Raw genomic sequence first — 16,184 nt, 5'->3', positions numbered from 1 at the left:
AACTTTTGGAGAATTGATGACACGCACGTAGCATAGAGAACAAAATCAAATTAAAAAAGAAGAGAAATGCCAAAAAAGAGCGAAAATGAAAGCAATTCAGTAATTGGAAAACCTAACTAATCGAACGTCAGGCAAGCGAAAAGATGACAAATCTGAAGAACAAAATCTAAATAAAAGACTAGGCCCAAAATCGAGCTTTGAAATTCGATCAACAAATTCAAATCGAATAGCCAGAAAGTTAAAGGGATAAAAATTGTACAGATTGAAAACATCTACGAGCTAAACAAATATGAAAAGAGATGAAGAACAACGACAAGAAATGGCGCATCAACTTAGATCGAATAGCTGGACAAGCAAAGAAATGAGAAAAAAATTTGGACCATTTCTCGATTTGTGCGTGTCATCCTTGCGCAGGGGCCATGCTAATCTTCTCTGTATCGTTCCAATTTTATCGGATGTCTCCGAAGAGACAACTAGGCGTATTACAGCGCCGTTTATATTGGCATCATTTGTTTTAGATTTCTCATAGTGGGACTTAATCAAATTGCGTTTTCCGAGTTCCGGAACGTGATAAGCGCCTACGGATGTTCGGTCATTACTGCATATTGGACCCACGTCGGTATTTCTGCGGTGTTCTATAATGCGAATAGTGGTAAACCGAGTCCAAGCAAGAACTCGTTTGGGTATAAGGCTCTTATCAGTTATCAGCCTTTATTATTATTTAGTTTGGGCTTTTCTGGCCCAACAAATTTTAGCAATTGCGGGCTTTAGACTAAATCAAATTATGGTGTTCAGCTCTGTTTGTCAAATATTATCCAAACAAACTGCACTAATTATGATAACAATTTGCGCAGCTATACATCATTTTTTTGGATTTCATATCGCTTCAAAAGTTCGCATCCAACTAATCACTTTTTGTTTTAGCCCATAGGCCTAATATATATAATTGCAAACATCACAAAATTAGGGAAAACAGAAGCAACATACAAGAGCGCACAGAATAAGTATAGTCAGTGCCTTGTATGCCATGCTGACGAGCCTGATATACAAGATCAGGAGTGTTCAAACGGTTCAGTTTGTTTGGTTTTCAACTGAATTAAAAAAAAAATCGGTTTAAATGGTTTGGTTTTTCAGTTTAAATAGATAGGTTCGGTTGAAATTTTAGATTATTTTAGTTTAAATGGATCGGTTCGGTTTAGACTTTTCAAAACTGACTAAACCGAACCGACCGAATTATATTAATTCAAATATGGTTTACATTTTGTTTGGTTCAATCATTGCTTCATTTCTTTCATTTTAATTTAAATATTTTATAATATTATATTTTGTATGGAATTTAACAATTTGTGTTTGAACATGTGCAATTTTTTTATAATAATGGCATCAGTTTACTTTAGTTTGAACTGAACAAACCAAAATTTACTTAGGTTTGTTTGGTTCGGTTCTTAATCGGTTATAAGTTTGATCGATTCAGTTCGGTTCCATCTTTTAAACTGAAAAAAAGTTTGATTTGGTTTCAACTCTGTATTATGTTCCCTTGATTGATAGAAGCAGTTGCAGAACTCGTATCGCAACCATATATATCTTCATGATTTATAAAGTTGATGTTTTCCGATATGTTAAAAAGAAAAATTGTTTGTGTGAGAAAATTATTCAATCTTTAAATTCGTTGGTTTTCAAGAACAAATAGTTTTTTTTTTTTACATGTAATGCCTATGCAGCATTTAGACATACGCTTGTGTGCACATCACAAATAAAAAAACCAAACCATTTAAATCCTCACAAATCACAATGGACCAATTATAAGATTGAACATTTTCTTCTAAACAAGCTATAAGTTTTTTTTTTTTAAGAAAAGATAAAATAGGTAATTCATAAATTTAAATTTAGTTTTAATAGAAAAGACAATAAATTAAGTAGATTTGTAGGATTTTGAAATTTAGAGGGGTGCATATGATATTTTGAATTTTAGAGGGGAGAATACGTTATTTTAAGAATTTCTTGGAATCATACATAAATTTTCATTTTTTTTTAATATGTAGTAATTTAATGAGAATGTTTCAAATTCTAATTTGGATTCTCAAACGCGTTTAAATTGCACCAAAGGTCCAAAGCTCTTTAGATCATTCTGGAAAGTTCTAAACAATATATTAAGCAATCCTTGACTGCTGCTAGGCGAAGGTACCAATCCAGAAGTTTCATTTAATATATTAATATTATAAAACTTGAAAGAACACAAAAGGGGTGGTGGCGCAGTTGGCTAGCGCGTAGGTCTCATAGCTTATTTGAGTAATCCTGAGGTCGAGAGTTCGAGCCTCTCTCACCCCAAAAATTTGAACAGAACGATGAAGACTCTGCAGTATTGATGACTTGGGGTCATCACAACCGTCTGATTATCAGATGACACTTGCATTCCTGAGTTCTGTTACCTTTTTTTTTTTTTTTTTTTTTTTCTTTACGTTTGGAAAAAGAGGACTGTAATCTATACATGTATTACTCATTCTTCGGAAAAATTTATAGTATTTATTTATATATGCATCTTTATTTGTATAGAATGATTTGAACATGGATTATATGGTTCTTTAAATAACCCAGATATCAAAATTATTCAAATCTTATTTACAGTTCCTATTTTCTTATTTACAATTCAAATTTGATCTTTTCATCTTTAAATTATGTAGTACTATTTGTTATAAATATCAAACATAAATATATGCAGGTTGTTTGGTGTTGATAATTTTTTTTATTATTATACCTTCATTATACTTCCATATTGGTTCTTTAAATAATCCAGATATCGAAATTATTACAAGCATGTAGATTACAAACCAACTACATGCTACAATTTTCTTACTTACAGGACTGTAAATAATTACAATTCCTATTTGTGTGTTTGGAATTCGAATTTGAACTCTTCATATTTTATATACTACAACGCGAGACCACCTGCTAGTTGGTTTCTGATCTTTTGTGATTATCTTGCGTCAAATTTTCACAAATTATCCATTGTATACTAAGCCTATCATTGAGATGAATTTTTAATTTTTAATTGTATGTAATATCGGTATGATCATATCCGTATCTTCTTAATAGAAAAACAAAATAATATTATTTTATTTCTCTTCATGAGTGCAATTACACAGTACTAATAATCCGTTGTGCATATAGCACTTGTAATAAGCATTACTAAATCAACGACAATACAACATCACATGCTTGCTTCATCCATTCGGAAATAAATGTACAAGAAAGTACAAAACCGCAGTTTAAGTAAAAATATATTATTACTGCATCCACTGCTCAGTTTGTCCATAATTATCGGAAAATGAAGTTTGTCTCATGATAAATCATCGTAGCTTGTACAAAGCACATCAATACAATTTCATTCTACCTCTTTTTGTTTAATAAATTTTAAATATGATCCAGTATTTGGGTAAAGCTACTGATTATTAGATGCAGATTCTGATGTCTGGTAAGGCTCACTTGGCTGAGATGCTTGGAATTGCTGAGGTGGTGCTCTTGGTCTAGCATACTCCGCAAATATAACCCATCCATCAAGAAACTGAAATACAAATTATAAAGTCAATAAGGAAAATATATTAAGGTGACTTAGCCTCAAATTGGCTCTTGATCGGGCAACTTTGTCCCTAATTTTTACATTACCTTTAAAATTTTTACATTACACATGCAAAATTCCAATCTGGAACCAAAACCATGCAGAAATCTTTGTATAATTTACCTGTTTTGGACCTTAAAAAATAACAATTCCAAAAAATAAATGTATACAAGTACCTTTCCGTCCATTCCTTTGATGCCATTGGCAGCACCTTCAAGATTAGCATATTTGACAAAACCAAACCCTCTTGAATAACCCGTTACTCTATCTGTCACGACTCTAGCTACACACACAAAGAAGGCAGTTAATAGAAGATCCTTGAAGGAGCATCGTAACATGGAATAATTGAAAGTTCAATAATAAGAAGTAAATAATACCCAGAAACCCAATCAAAAAGTAAAGAATAAATTACAACTGTTCTATTTCCTTCATAAATGTTCTTTCTCATTCCCTAACTCTTCTAAATTAGAAAAAACAACAGTGACAATTTGGATATCTTTGAAAAAACGTAGGAGAGTGAAGCTATGGTGATATCATTGCTTAGAGGGCATGGAATTACCTCTTTGATAGGGTAATATATTATTACTCTAGGTTTTGAATGAGCACATTTGAAGTTAGACACAGTATGAATTAAAAAATAAAACAAATTAAAATATTATAAAGGAGATTACCATCAACAACTTCACCGAATTTTACAAATGCTTCTTTAAGTTTTTGAGTTGTCGTACTTTTGTTAAGACCTGCATCAATGTTTTGGTAACTTGGTCAAAAACCTATATAAGATAGATCTGAAAATTGAAAACATAAAATATAAACACGGGCATATAGAGTTCAAGCAGTAAGCTCGCTTCTGGAGTCCCTGAAAAAACTACACGCAATCAGGTCAGATCTTTCAAAAACAGTATACAAATGTATTAAATAAAATTCCATCTCACTATCTCAGTCCATTATGCAATTTCTTTTGATATAAATTGTATAATGGACTATGAGATTTTTCTATTTGTGTTCACATAAGTTCTGATGTAGAACGGAGTAGGTCCGATGAGTTCCAAGACTGTCCGATCCGCATTCAGATCTGTGGCACGAAACTGAAGCAGACTCGCTCGAACTTTGCGGAGCGCACACATCTTAAAGCGGATCGGACAGTGATTGAGCCCATCAAACCAAATTAGATCCAATGGGCATCGGACCTACTCTCAAGTCTTCTCCAACATATACCTAAACAAGAAAGAACACAGGTATGCTATAACTGCACCGGATAAATTTATTACAAACAGAGTTACAGCTTAGATGTCAAAAAATCAAACATAGAATTAGAGAGAGTGAGACAGAGAGAAAGGGAGATAGATCACCGGATACGAACAGATTGGTGGAGGGATCCGCCTGAGGACGGGCGGCGGAGGCGGAGGGAGGTGGGGTAAAGGTGGAGAACACTCGCCGGAATAGTCCTCCCCGCGCAGAAGCGACCGCCATCAATTTTATCGCTGTAGGGTTTTCCGATTGAGCTGAAAAAAAGATGCTCTCTTTTACGGTTCGCTCCTTTTTTCCCCCGAGTGAAGGTTTTAGGATTTGACTAGGGTTTAATGAGTCTGGTTCTGATGTATACTCTCCACTGTTTCTCTTTGTGTAGCGAATCATATATCCTAAATAGCTCAAATTTTGAGTATAGATCCGAACAATCATATATGTTTTAGCATAAGTATTGTATTTTGATTGGACGGTTCAGATCTAAACGCAAAATTTTGTGTTATTCAGAGGATTTGTTGGACTATCCTTTAGTGCAAACCATAGTGACAAATGAATTATTCAGGTTCAGTTTCGGCGAGGTCAAAAATTCGTGATTCGGGAACAATTCGGGTATAATTCGCGAATTATTTGAATCAGAGATCTCAGTCCTGCAAGAGAGAAAAAATAAACAAATAAAAAGGTTATGGGAAAAATCGGGAAAAAAAATCGTAAAATTCGCGAATTATTTGAGCTTAATTCGGTCAACCAAATAATTCAGCGTTCTATTCGGCATCACCAAAGAAAGAATTATTCATATTTAATTCGTGAATCTTCTGACTATCCCTGCAGACCCTGCTTTTATATTGACATGTGACATCGATTCAACACATCCAGCTGCAGAGAAAGAATACAGGGAAAAAATGAAAAAAAAAAAACAATATTATTAATTGGTCATTAGGTAAATTTCTACATTAAAAAAAAAAAAACATCAGCTGTCTGTTAAAAACACTGACTGGTACAGACAAATATGCTGTTAATGTTTTTTAGAAGAATTCTATGTGTCATTTTTTTTTTTTTTTGAATAAAAGTGGGTAAACCCCACCTGTTTCATATAGAAACCAACAGTAGTTCATACAATAATGATAGAATATAATTCTATCATAAAAAAAAAAAATTCTATGTATATGTATAATCTTAGTCCTCGTTACTTTTTGATTTGACATGAATAAACTCATCAACATGTTAAAGACATATTTTAAATTTTATTTGGCAATTTTGATTATTTTGCAGTAACAAATATATGTGAGGGCTAAAATTATTAAGAAAAAAATTCACGCACACAAACGCACTACATATTTATTTTAGAATAATTTTATACGTAATTAAATATTTGTTGTATCTATTTAATTAAGAACATACAAGTTCTTGCGCACACATAATACACACCGTTAAATACATCTTATAAGAGTTTTATGCATGATATTTGTCATGATAATCAATATAACACGTTAAAGACATATTTTAGACATTATCTAAATTGATTAAAAATATGAATAGATATACACAAATGCGGTATTAGTTTATTTTAGAATTTTTTTTATACATTATATTTTCGTAATATTTTTCATTCCTGTTGATTTAGTTGAAGTAAATTATAAAATATAAAATATAAAAGTTAGAATTAATCTGTCAATTTTGATGTTGTTATGATTATAAATATAAATTGAACTAATTAAAAATTTAAAAATACCAACACATGCACGCAAACTATAGATGCATTATGCATGTATTTTAAAAAAAAATTGCCTAAAATTTTGACCTAATCGGAATAAATTTACCAAACGCAGTATTTTAGCCTTCAACGGCAGGAATTAGGAATTCGTATCCTCTGCATTAACTCAAAAGGGAATCTTATCCATCCGATCTACTTCAAGATTCGTGCATACTAGATCCGCACTAATATTCAAGGGCCCCTATATCATAAATGAGAGCCAGATTGACTCCGTTTAAAATCAGACGGTTGAGATTCATTAACTCAAAAGATTCCTTTTTGAGTTAATGCAGAGGATACGCATTCCAGGAATTAGTATCCAGTAAGTTACCGCACAAGAGAACTTTTTAGAATGATTCCTTAATTGATGAATTTGGACCGTTTATTTAACTTTACACGAAACTCAAAGTCCGAACAATACTGCCCTGCGTTAGCCTGAATTTTAAAGCAGCTGAGACTGAATCTCAAACCATAAAAAAGTGACTCAATCGTGGAGCACTACTAGTACCCGATTTTTTGTGAATTCGGATCCTCCGTACAATTACCAAATTTACACCTTTTTTAAGCCACATGAATCTCAAAATGAATATTTAGGTACCGAATTCTTTTGGTCCGAAATGTGGGTGTTTGGCAGAGTCTTAAGCTTGCTGAATAAGTGTTCCTTTACAAAGTTTAAAACTACTTTTTTAGTTCTCTTTTTGTCCATTTTTTAAGCTTGCTCAAAATTTTATGTCTTGATTCTACATGACTTAAAATAATTTTTCAAGCTTAAAGTCTTCTAATTCTTCAATTTTATTACCAAACAGGCTCTCCTTAATGTAGCTTAAATCTAGACCGTTTTTTCTTACGGATTCATCTCTCTCTGTTTTTTTTTTTTTTTTTTTGAGTTGAAAGTCGTAGGTGAATTATATTAGAAACTCTAAAACCATTACAATATTGCAGAATTGAAAAAGTTAAGAAAATTAATAAAAGTGCTATCTAATCATTAATATTCTAAAAGTAAACTTAGAAAATAAAAAAGCTGCGCTACTCATTCCTTCACATATGTGAAATGTTCAAAGCTGGAGGGTCTCTTGGTAACTTTCCACCATTTTTTTTCCAGACAATCCCTCCTTATCAGAATATCTGATCTCTTCTCCAATTTCCACCCTTCAATTTCTTACACTAGGAAACGAATTAAAACTTGCCAATCTACCAAAAGTAAATTCAAGTGTTTCTAACTGCCGCACTCTCCTTGTAAAAAAGTGAAAGTCTGAGGGGGATTTTGCAAAAGTTACCACTCCTCGTGCCAGTAACCCGCAGTCACCCTCTATTGGAAAGAAATCAGGCCTACGGGCCATGGCTCATGGCTGTAACCAAAAAAAAAAAAAAAATTGGAAAGAAATTACCCTCCGTGCCCTGAATTTGTATCCTCTCTATTACCCTAGCATGTACATTGGGCTGCCCGAAACAAATAATCACCTGACCGATCAGTAGCCCGACTTTTTCCTTGGCGAAAAGAGAAGACGAGTGAAATTAGCGATATTTCTCTTGCACATCTATTTTCATTCCTCCTCTACTGCTCGCTGCTTGTCCAGGCCGTCAACACCCACGTCCTCTGCCCTCTGTCTTGTGATTTTGCTCGCTCTAGCGGTTCTCTCAACGGATTTCGCCTCCTCCCCTCTCTCTCCGTCCCCCTTACACAAAATCGAAGGTCAAATCATTAGCTCTTTCTCATTCTCGAATGTGAACCGAATGTGATTTTACTTGTTCCACTGGTTCTTTGATTTTATTTATGAAATGCTAGATTCTACTTCTATTTTATTTCATCTATATTGCATCTTTAGGTGTCTGATTTCCGTTTCTTGTGAATCTTTGAAATTTGATCAATAATTCAATGTGCATAATTCAGATTTCAAGGAGAACACAGATTCATATTTCAAAAAAATTACATTGACCCCTTTTTAGTGGAGAGAGATATAGGTTATTATTGCATAATTTTATTTGGTTAAAGGTTAATGCAAACTTGGTGTTTTGTTCTAGTCTAATGCAAAGACTTTATATACTAGACTTGTGTTTTTTTTTTTTCTGGTCTAATGCAAAGTTGTATAATTGCTTTATTAATCAGTAAAAATGCTTCTAATATTCTTTATATGCTATGAAAATTTTAGAAAGAAATTCGTAAGGGATAAAAAGATGTGATTTTTTGAAGGAAATGAACGACAATGCCCTTAGTATCATAATGTTGAGGAGAGTTCAGCTCAATCAGAAGCAACTATTCTCTACAATGGTTTACATGTAAACAATCTGTTGTGCCTTATTTGCTAATTATCTCCCTTTTTATATTTATAGGTTCTTAGAGAATAAATGGAAGGGTTTGGAAGGGCTTAGATGTGATTGTATTATGGTAGTGTCAACCCTGATAATCTATGGAAGGGCTTGTTGTTTTACACGTTTCTTATTTTTTATTGTACAATTGTTTCTGGTAAATAAGAGAAATTTTGCTATATGCTATTCTGGAATGCTTAATTTAGTGTATATCCATATTTTTTATAATGTGAGAATCATATTTTGTGTAATTTTTATGTATCTTAATCTATTTTTGAAGAAAAAAAGAATGAGGGTCTAGCACCAAAATTTTATTAATTTGACATCATAAGTGTAAATTTACAAGAGTTTAAGCCTACAAAAATAAAGTTAATACATGACATTAATTCAGAAACAAAATACAATTTGACAGTACATCTTGTGAAATATGGAAAGAGAACAAAAAACAAAAAAGAGAGAACAAAAAGTAAAACAAAAAAATGAAAGACTAACTATACTACATCTTGTGTAATATCATCCTGCATTTAGAATTCTTCATTGTTGGCTCCATTGTGCTTTACACAAATAACAAAAATTTGGCAAGTTGTATACTTTTTTTATTAAATTCTCCGCTGTCAGAAATACCTCGCGAAGAAAAAAAGAGACGGAGAGAGCTGGTCAGTGGTCGGTCAGCTTGTATAATAGCCTCGGGCAGTGTTTTTTAATAATATAAAATATCATATCCGCTGGATTAGATGGACGGTCCAGATATCTGCCCAATGTACATGCTAGGGTAACAGAGAGGATACGGATTCTTCCTTCCGTCCCCTTCGGTCGGTCCTTCCCCAAAACCCTTCTCCTAGAAGGTTTTGGGACGCGGTACCCCTCCCTCCCTCCCTCCCTCCCTCCTTCTCTCTCTCTCTCTCTCTCTCTCTCTCTCTATCTCTCGTAATCTCTTGCCTACCCCTCCCCAGCCATTATCGTCCCTTGGTTCCGCATCTACGCATGAAACCAAGGTTTGATCCTTTTTTTTTTTTGAAAGCTTGACAGCAGCTGTCAAGGAAGTCTCGACCTTTGTTATTCATATGCACCGCTATCTGAAATCAGAACTAAACGCTAATTGGTCCATTGTGCTTGTAAAGGTCTTGCCTTTTCGGGAAATAATCCAACAAAAGAACACATTCTCCCGAGTTTTCTCATCAGGTGCAGTGCTCAGCCGAAACCTTGACTATTCAAGTGGTGAAGAGAAACAGAGTTTTGTTCCTCCCCAAAAAGTTTGTCTCTTGGATTCCACTCAAGTCCGCAATAACTTACACAATCTAAGAACAAACCCATCTGTTGCTGTTGCCTATTTTAAAGACTGTGAAAACCATGGCTTTTGCCATGACATATCAACTTACACTGCCATGATATTTATCCTCTTCAATTCAAACCAAAAATCAAGCCTAATCTCATTATTTTCCAATCTCATCTCATTAAACAACAATCGAGCTCTCCAATTTTCATCCCTCTTCTTTTCAATTCTTCAATCAAGTGGAGGGCCAGGTTTGGTTTCTTTCACTCTCGATGCCCTTTTGGAGGCATACTGCACCTGTAAAAGGGCCCCACAAGAAGCTGTGAATGTGTTTGTTCGTTTAGGTAAGCAAGGGTTTCTCCCAACTATCAGCTCTTGCAATTTTCTCTTGAATTTCGTCGCTGATGCTGGCGATGAACAAACCCTGAATAGTCTTTTTGAGCACATGAGAGAATTCGGCATAAACCCAGATACTTATTCCTTCACAATTCTGGTAAAATTCTTTATAAATGCTAACCAACCCGATAAGGCATTTCAGGTTTTGGACCAGATGGAGCAAGTGGGCACAAAACCTAATAGGTTAATATATTTGACCATTTTATCTGGCACGTGTGCATACAAAAATTATGACCTCAGTTATAAAACTTTACAAAGAATGATCAGAGATGGGATACTGGTTACACCTTTAGATTTTAACATGGTTATTCACGGCTTTTGCAAAGAATCGAAATTAGAAGAGGCCGAGGAGCTTCTACAAACTGTGTCTAAGAACAATGTGCCACCAAATCATTACACGTATAGTTACTTAATTAGGGCCTATTGTGAAAAGGGAAATTTACAAAAAGCTTCGGATCTCTGCGATGAGATGGCCCCAAGAGGCATTGAACCCACGTCTGTTATTATTTCGCATCTTCTACAATGCTTCCGCAAACTCGGCAAGAACAATGAGGTGCTAAAAATTTTCAATAAATGTAAGGAATCAGGAATGGAGCTAGATAAGGTTTTGTACAGCATAGCCATAGATGTGCATTGTCGGATGGGTTTGATGAGAGAGGCCATGGGGTTGATCCAAGAGATGAGAATTAATGGGCTGGCCCCTGATACGGTCACTTACACCTGCTTGATCGCGGGTTTCTGCCACAAGAGAGAAATAGTCAATGCCCAGAAGGCCTTAGCTGAAATGCTCAAGTGGGGCTTGAAGCCTGATTATATCAGTTACAATGTTCTCTTAAGTGGGTTTTGTAGGAATGGTTTGGTCAATGTGGTGTATGACCTTCTAGAAAAAATGTCTGTACAAGGGTTTGAGCCAAGTATAGACACATACTGTTTGGTCATAGAGGGCTTTTGTATAGGAAACCGGGTTGATGAGGCTGAAGTGATGTTTAAAGCAGTAGAGCAGAGTGACACAATCGATGAAATGGATCGTACCTGTCTTTTCAGTTCTATGGTCTCAGGCTACTTGTGCAAAGGATACACGGCACGTGCGCATGAACTATTTCTAAGGTTTTCTCAACAAGGTAATCTAATAGATAAAAGGTCGTGCGGTCAGTTAGTATGTGAGCTCTGTAATGAAGGCAATGTCGAGTCTGCTTGTAATGTTGTTAATATGATGTTTAGGGAGCACCAGGTAGTACTTGACGAGTTCTCCTATGGGAAATTAATCTCAGCTTTTTGTCAGAGGGGAGACATAAGTGGGGCCAACTTTTGGTTTGAGAATATGAAGAAAAATGGAGTTCAGTTGAATGTGTTCATATACACAGATTTGATGAATTCTTATTGCAGGGTGGGGAGAGTAAAAGATGCACGCAAATTGTTTTCTGAAATGTGTCGTGCAGGTGTGAAGCCTGATGTGGTAACATATACCGTTCTTTTGGATGGCTATTTTAAAGAAAAGACAAAAGTTGGGATGAATGCAAAGATACACAGGCTCTTGAAAGATAAAAGTATCGAGCCTGATGTGATCTATTACACGGTCTTGATTGATGGACATTGTAAGATGGGGAATATGAACGATGCACAGAAGCAGTTTGATGAAATGCTTAGCAAAGGTTTTAGGCCTGATGAGCCTGCATACACTGCTCTGATAAATGGTTATTGTAGCCAGGGCAAAATTGAAAAAGCTCAGGCACTCTTTCAGGAAATGGTTGATTCCGGGCTCAGGCCTGATCCAGTTGCTCTCTCAGTTCTGGACAAAGTAGAGAGATGCAGAGAGGTAAATTATGTTATATTTCCATTATTATTTTAAGCCATGAAAAAGAAAGGAACCAAGAAAAAGTAATGAGAAAATGTATAATATTTGTTCAGACTGATGTTAAATTTCAGTATGTATCAGTTACTAAAATCAGATAAATGGTTGCTTTGGATCCTGCAGAATTGCTACAAAGGATTTAAGTGCTCAAATGCTCATTGATTCAAGATACCCCTCGATGCTTGGTGAGAGAACATATTTTCATTGGAAGGTACTTGGTTTCATACCGTCTTTTACTTGAAGATTTAATAAAATAAATTTGTCATTGCACTCTTTGCATCTGAGCTTGTGGAATGCATTCTTGTTTCATGTGCAGTATCTTGGGTAGTTCATGTCTAATCAGGAAACCACCTTATCGACTACTGGCTAGTGTGTTCTTGCCAACCCTTTGAGGTCTATTTTCAACTCTTCTACTTCTGTATCTTCATGCTTGATTCATTTTTTTCCTTTTCAACATTTGATACCTGGCAATGTAAACCCTAGCTAATGCTATGCGCCAGCTGAATCTATACATATGGCTTTGTTCATGAAAAAAGTGAGTGTTGGGCCTCACTGTGGCCATCCTGATGTCTTTGATAGGCTGTGCCACCTAACAAGGGGCGCTGTTAGCAAGGCATTAAATATTATTAATCTGAGTGATGTATTTGCTGGTATGTCGTAATTTACCTTGTTTCTGTTGTATGTTTTACAAAACGTATATTCCCCTCCAAATCCCTATTTATGCATGTGTTTTTCCATATGCCTCAGTTAAGCTTTACACCGCGACTTCATTATTCAAATTGAAGTCAATAACTATTTGTGTGCTTTATCATAGGGTTCAACTCAACAATTGCAGGAAGGGAATGTAACACTCAATGAATACATGCAAGTGATGAAGGGATGTGATGTGGGTCTGAACCAGATCTCACTGCTCTCTGAGGACTTCATTCTCATGCAACTCCAACTTGCCTGTCTTCTTCACCTTCTCTCTAGGTATCATCAGTCAGCTCTTATTTTTCTTTTTCCTTTTTTAACATTACTGCATGGTTGTGCTACCATGAAATTAATTGTCATACTTATTTCATTCTTCTCTACATGTTTCAATTTTGCTACTTTTTATATACATTATTACTATCTTAGTTAATTATTTCATTTCTGTACAACCTACACCTTTCTCACAACAGCTCTATAACAAAAAAAGCACATCTTGTAATATACTACAGAGGCTTAGAAGCGGCTCCTCGCCATTTAGTGTTGATTTCATTGGATCAAGCCTGACATCTCTCAGGCTGAATGGGCAAGTATAAAGTCAGGGTAGATCCGGACCATCTGATATGAAATTGATGACCCAGATCGGCCTGAGAACAATTGGAGATGAACAATTCTTAAGTTATAATGGTACATGCACACACAACCCTCTTGGAATATAAGCACATTGCGGTGGTTCAATGGTTCACACCTATCTCCAGAATATCTAGGCACGTCCTCCTGCAACAATTTATCTAGGGACTTGAACTCGTGATTCTCTTTGTGGGCCAGTCATTGCTTTAAACCTGTTTGGTATAGTGGCCAGCTAGACAGAGGAAAAAAGACAACCAAAGGTAGAGCATAAGGTTGGTGGCTGCCAATTTCTTTGTGCAAATAAAATTAAATGTTGGATTTTTGGCTTGGTGATCAAATTTGTATGTGGCTTGATAACATGTAGTTTTCTCCAAAATTACCACCACCATTCACGGATCAAAGTTAAAACATTAATTATTCAATGAATATAACAGTTCACAACATCACCATATAACAGTATATTGCTGTGCTGATTAAGGGCAAAACAGTCAAAAGAAAAGAAAAAATAAAAGGGAAAAAGTTAACAGCAAGCAAGAAAGATGTGGTGTTGCAGTGTTGCATTGGGGGTACTATCCAGTTAATTTCGAGCATTTGTACAGAACCAGGATCCATGTTTTGAATTTCAGGATGTGCTTGCATGTACAGAAAACATAAGAAAAAATCTTCACATACTTGTGGTATCGTACCAGTTAACTACCTATACAATTTGTTACCTAATTCCTTGTTTTGGGGGCTTTTCATACATAAGTTCTTGCAATATAGGTTTATTAGGAGGCATATCAGTTATTAGCTATAAGCTACCCTAGTTGGATACAGCTAAATCTCTACGTATTCTTATGTTCATAAAAAAACTTTTGTATAATTTATTTCTGAATTTCACTGGCGGAGTTTCTAAATCAATTTATTATTATTCGCAGGGTTCATTTTCAGTGTGGCCATCATGATGTCTTTGATGGTCTGTTCCACCTAACGTGATGTGTGTCAGCAAGGAACCAAAGTTTAATAATCTGCGCAATGATATATTTGCTGGTATGTAATAAATTTTGAAAACATATTCCTTCTCATAAGACCTTTTACATATCCCTAACTATCCATGCGTGCTATCCATATGCCTCAATTTAGCCTCAGCTTAAGTCTTAATTGATCTGCAGTTTAATTATGGTTTAGTTCTCAACTTCATTATTCAAATTTAATTTTAGCTAATCATTTGTGTACTTTATCATAGGTTTCAGCTTGCAGTTGCGGGAATGTAAATGTAACACACCGTGAGTACATGCTAGTGGATAAAGGATGTGATGTGGGTCTGAACCAGATTTTTTTTTTTCGGGGCGAAAAGTTTGCAACTCAAAATTGGAAGAGCTCACCTTTATAACAGTTGCCACCACCAGCGCCTCTTTTTTTTTCCCTTAATTTGTGACTGGTGATTTTTGTAGGAACATATTGAATATAATATAAATACAAGTGCATATATAAAGTTGATATTATAAATTAAAGACCTAAGGTGAGGGACAGAAATGTGGTGAAACGTTATGTCAGTACTAACCAAAATGTACTGCTTACTGGAGAAGTTGAGAGACTGAAAAATAATTCAAAAATATTTTGTCGGAGTATGTTAGTTGCTGGGTTTGTTGGATATTTTATGGTCAAAGTACAAATATTTGTTTCAATATATAGATCATTTTTGTTTTTGTACTAAAAGTCCTTTTTATCTCAGTTGTGTTATATATTTCAAAGATGATCACAAATGTCAAGAACCATTTGTTCTGCCTTTATCAAATTTCATCTCAGAAGGTAATTCAAATTGTGCATTAATTTCTCTCCGTCTTCAGTTTCATGTTTTGCCCAAACATGCAGGTAGTATGAACTTAATTATTGATTTTGAGATTGTTGTTACTAAAAATGATATTCTTAATGCTTTCAATCTTCTTTTGTACATCTGCCAAACATAAATCAACCAGTGGGAAAATCCAGGTGATAGGCCCATATATAGAGTAGGAAAAACAAAATTGTAATTCAAAAGTATTTGTAGAGTTGTAGACTTTGCCTACACTAGGAACATTCAGTGGCATTGGTGTTGACACTGAAGCTACTGTGTAATACCTGATTACTCAAGTTGGCTAGTGTGGGTTTTGCGTGCCTGGTACCGTTCAGTAATTTGTAGCAACACTGGAGTTTAACTAAAGAAGAAATAATTTTCTGATGTGTTTGTTAATTTAGTCATACCTCACTATTTTCTTCCAGTTGCCTCGCAGAAAGTTGGAGTGGTGTTAACAGTTAACCCTTGATTGTTTAGGATTGCTTCTGCAATTAATGAGATCCATCTTGTTTTTACAAATAGCTCTCACAGCTAATGTGCTTCTGCAATGAGGTTCCATGTTGCCAATGCGTATGTGCAACTACATGAATTGGAAACATTCCATCC

At 35.0% G+C, this 16,184-nt stretch overlaps 2 protein-coding genes and 3 non-coding genes across 9 annotated transcripts; 3 read left to right on the top strand and 2 right to left on the bottom strand.

The window, feature by feature from the left end:
• Nucleotides 1–368: 368 nt before the first annotated feature.
• LOC144557662 (U6 spliceosomal RNA) lies at nucleotides 369–471 on the bottom strand. The gene has a single exon (XR_013512743.1). It is a non-coding gene; the product is annotated as a U6 spliceosomal RNA (small nuclear RNA).
• A 1,770-nt stretch (nucleotides 472–2,241) lies between these two features.
• On the top strand, nucleotides 2,242–2,328 carry TRNAM-CAU (transfer RNA methionine (anticodon CAU)). The gene is given in 2 exon segments: nucleotides 2,242–2,279; nucleotides 2,293–2,328. It is a non-coding gene; the product is annotated as a tRNA-Met (tRNA).
• Nucleotides 2,329–2,340: 12 nt separating this feature from the next.
• On the top strand, nucleotides 2,341–2,423 carry LOC144557685 (small nucleolar RNA snoR114). The gene has a single exon (XR_013512763.1). It is a non-coding gene; the product is annotated as a small nucleolar RNA snoR114 (small nucleolar RNA).
• A 930-nt stretch (nucleotides 2,424–3,353) lies between these two features.
• On the bottom strand, nucleotides 3,354–5,260 carry LOC144556789 (organelle RRM domain-containing protein 2, mitochondrial-like). The gene is made up of 4 exons (XM_078305231.1): nucleotides 4,969–5,260; nucleotides 4,288–4,356; nucleotides 3,793–3,899; nucleotides 3,354–3,562 (listed from the first exon to the last, which is right to left on the bottom strand). Exons 1-4 carry the CDS (start codon nucleotides 5,252–5,254, stop codon nucleotides 3,440–3,442), a joined length of 585 nt encoding a protein of 194 aa, XP_078161357.1. The 5' UTR covers nucleotides 5,255–5,260; the 3' UTR covers nucleotides 3,354–3,439.
• Nucleotides 5,261–9,961: 4,701 nt separating this feature from the next.
• LOC144557385 (uncharacterized) lies at nucleotides 9,962–15,392 on the top strand. Of its 5 annotated transcripts, none has more exons than XR_013512644.1 (7): nucleotides 9,962–12,406; nucleotides 12,566–12,653; nucleotides 12,759–12,835; nucleotides 13,278–13,414; nucleotides 13,645–14,034; nucleotides 14,680–14,791; nucleotides 14,988–15,392. XR_013512644.1 is itself a non-coding variant. In XM_078305949.1 (2 exons), exons 1-2 carry the CDS (start codon nucleotides 9,986–9,988, stop codon nucleotides 12,602–12,604), a joined length of 2,460 nt encoding a protein of 819 aa, XP_078162075.1. In that variant the 5' UTR covers nucleotides 9,962–9,985; the 3' UTR covers nucleotides 12,605–12,735. The 5 variants fall into 5 exon arrangements, 1 of the variants encoding a protein (XP_078162075.1); XR_013512643.1 differs by having other exon boundaries at nucleotides 13,257–13,414; XR_013512646.1 differs by lacking the exon at nucleotides 12,759–12,835 and having other exon boundaries at nucleotides 13,257–13,414.
• The last annotated feature ends 792 nt before the right edge of the window (nucleotides 15,393–16,184 follow it).

The sequence above is a fragment of the Carex rostrata genome, chromosome 7 (genome assembly GCF_964058835.1).
Source record: "Carex rostrata chromosome 7, lpCarRost1.2, whole genome shotgun sequence".
NCBI lineage: Eukaryota > Viridiplantae > Streptophyta > Magnoliopsida > Poales > Cyperaceae > Carex > Carex rostrata.
The sequence above is the reverse complement of the archived record's forward strand: the minus strand, read 5'-3'. Positions and strand labels throughout refer to the sequence as shown.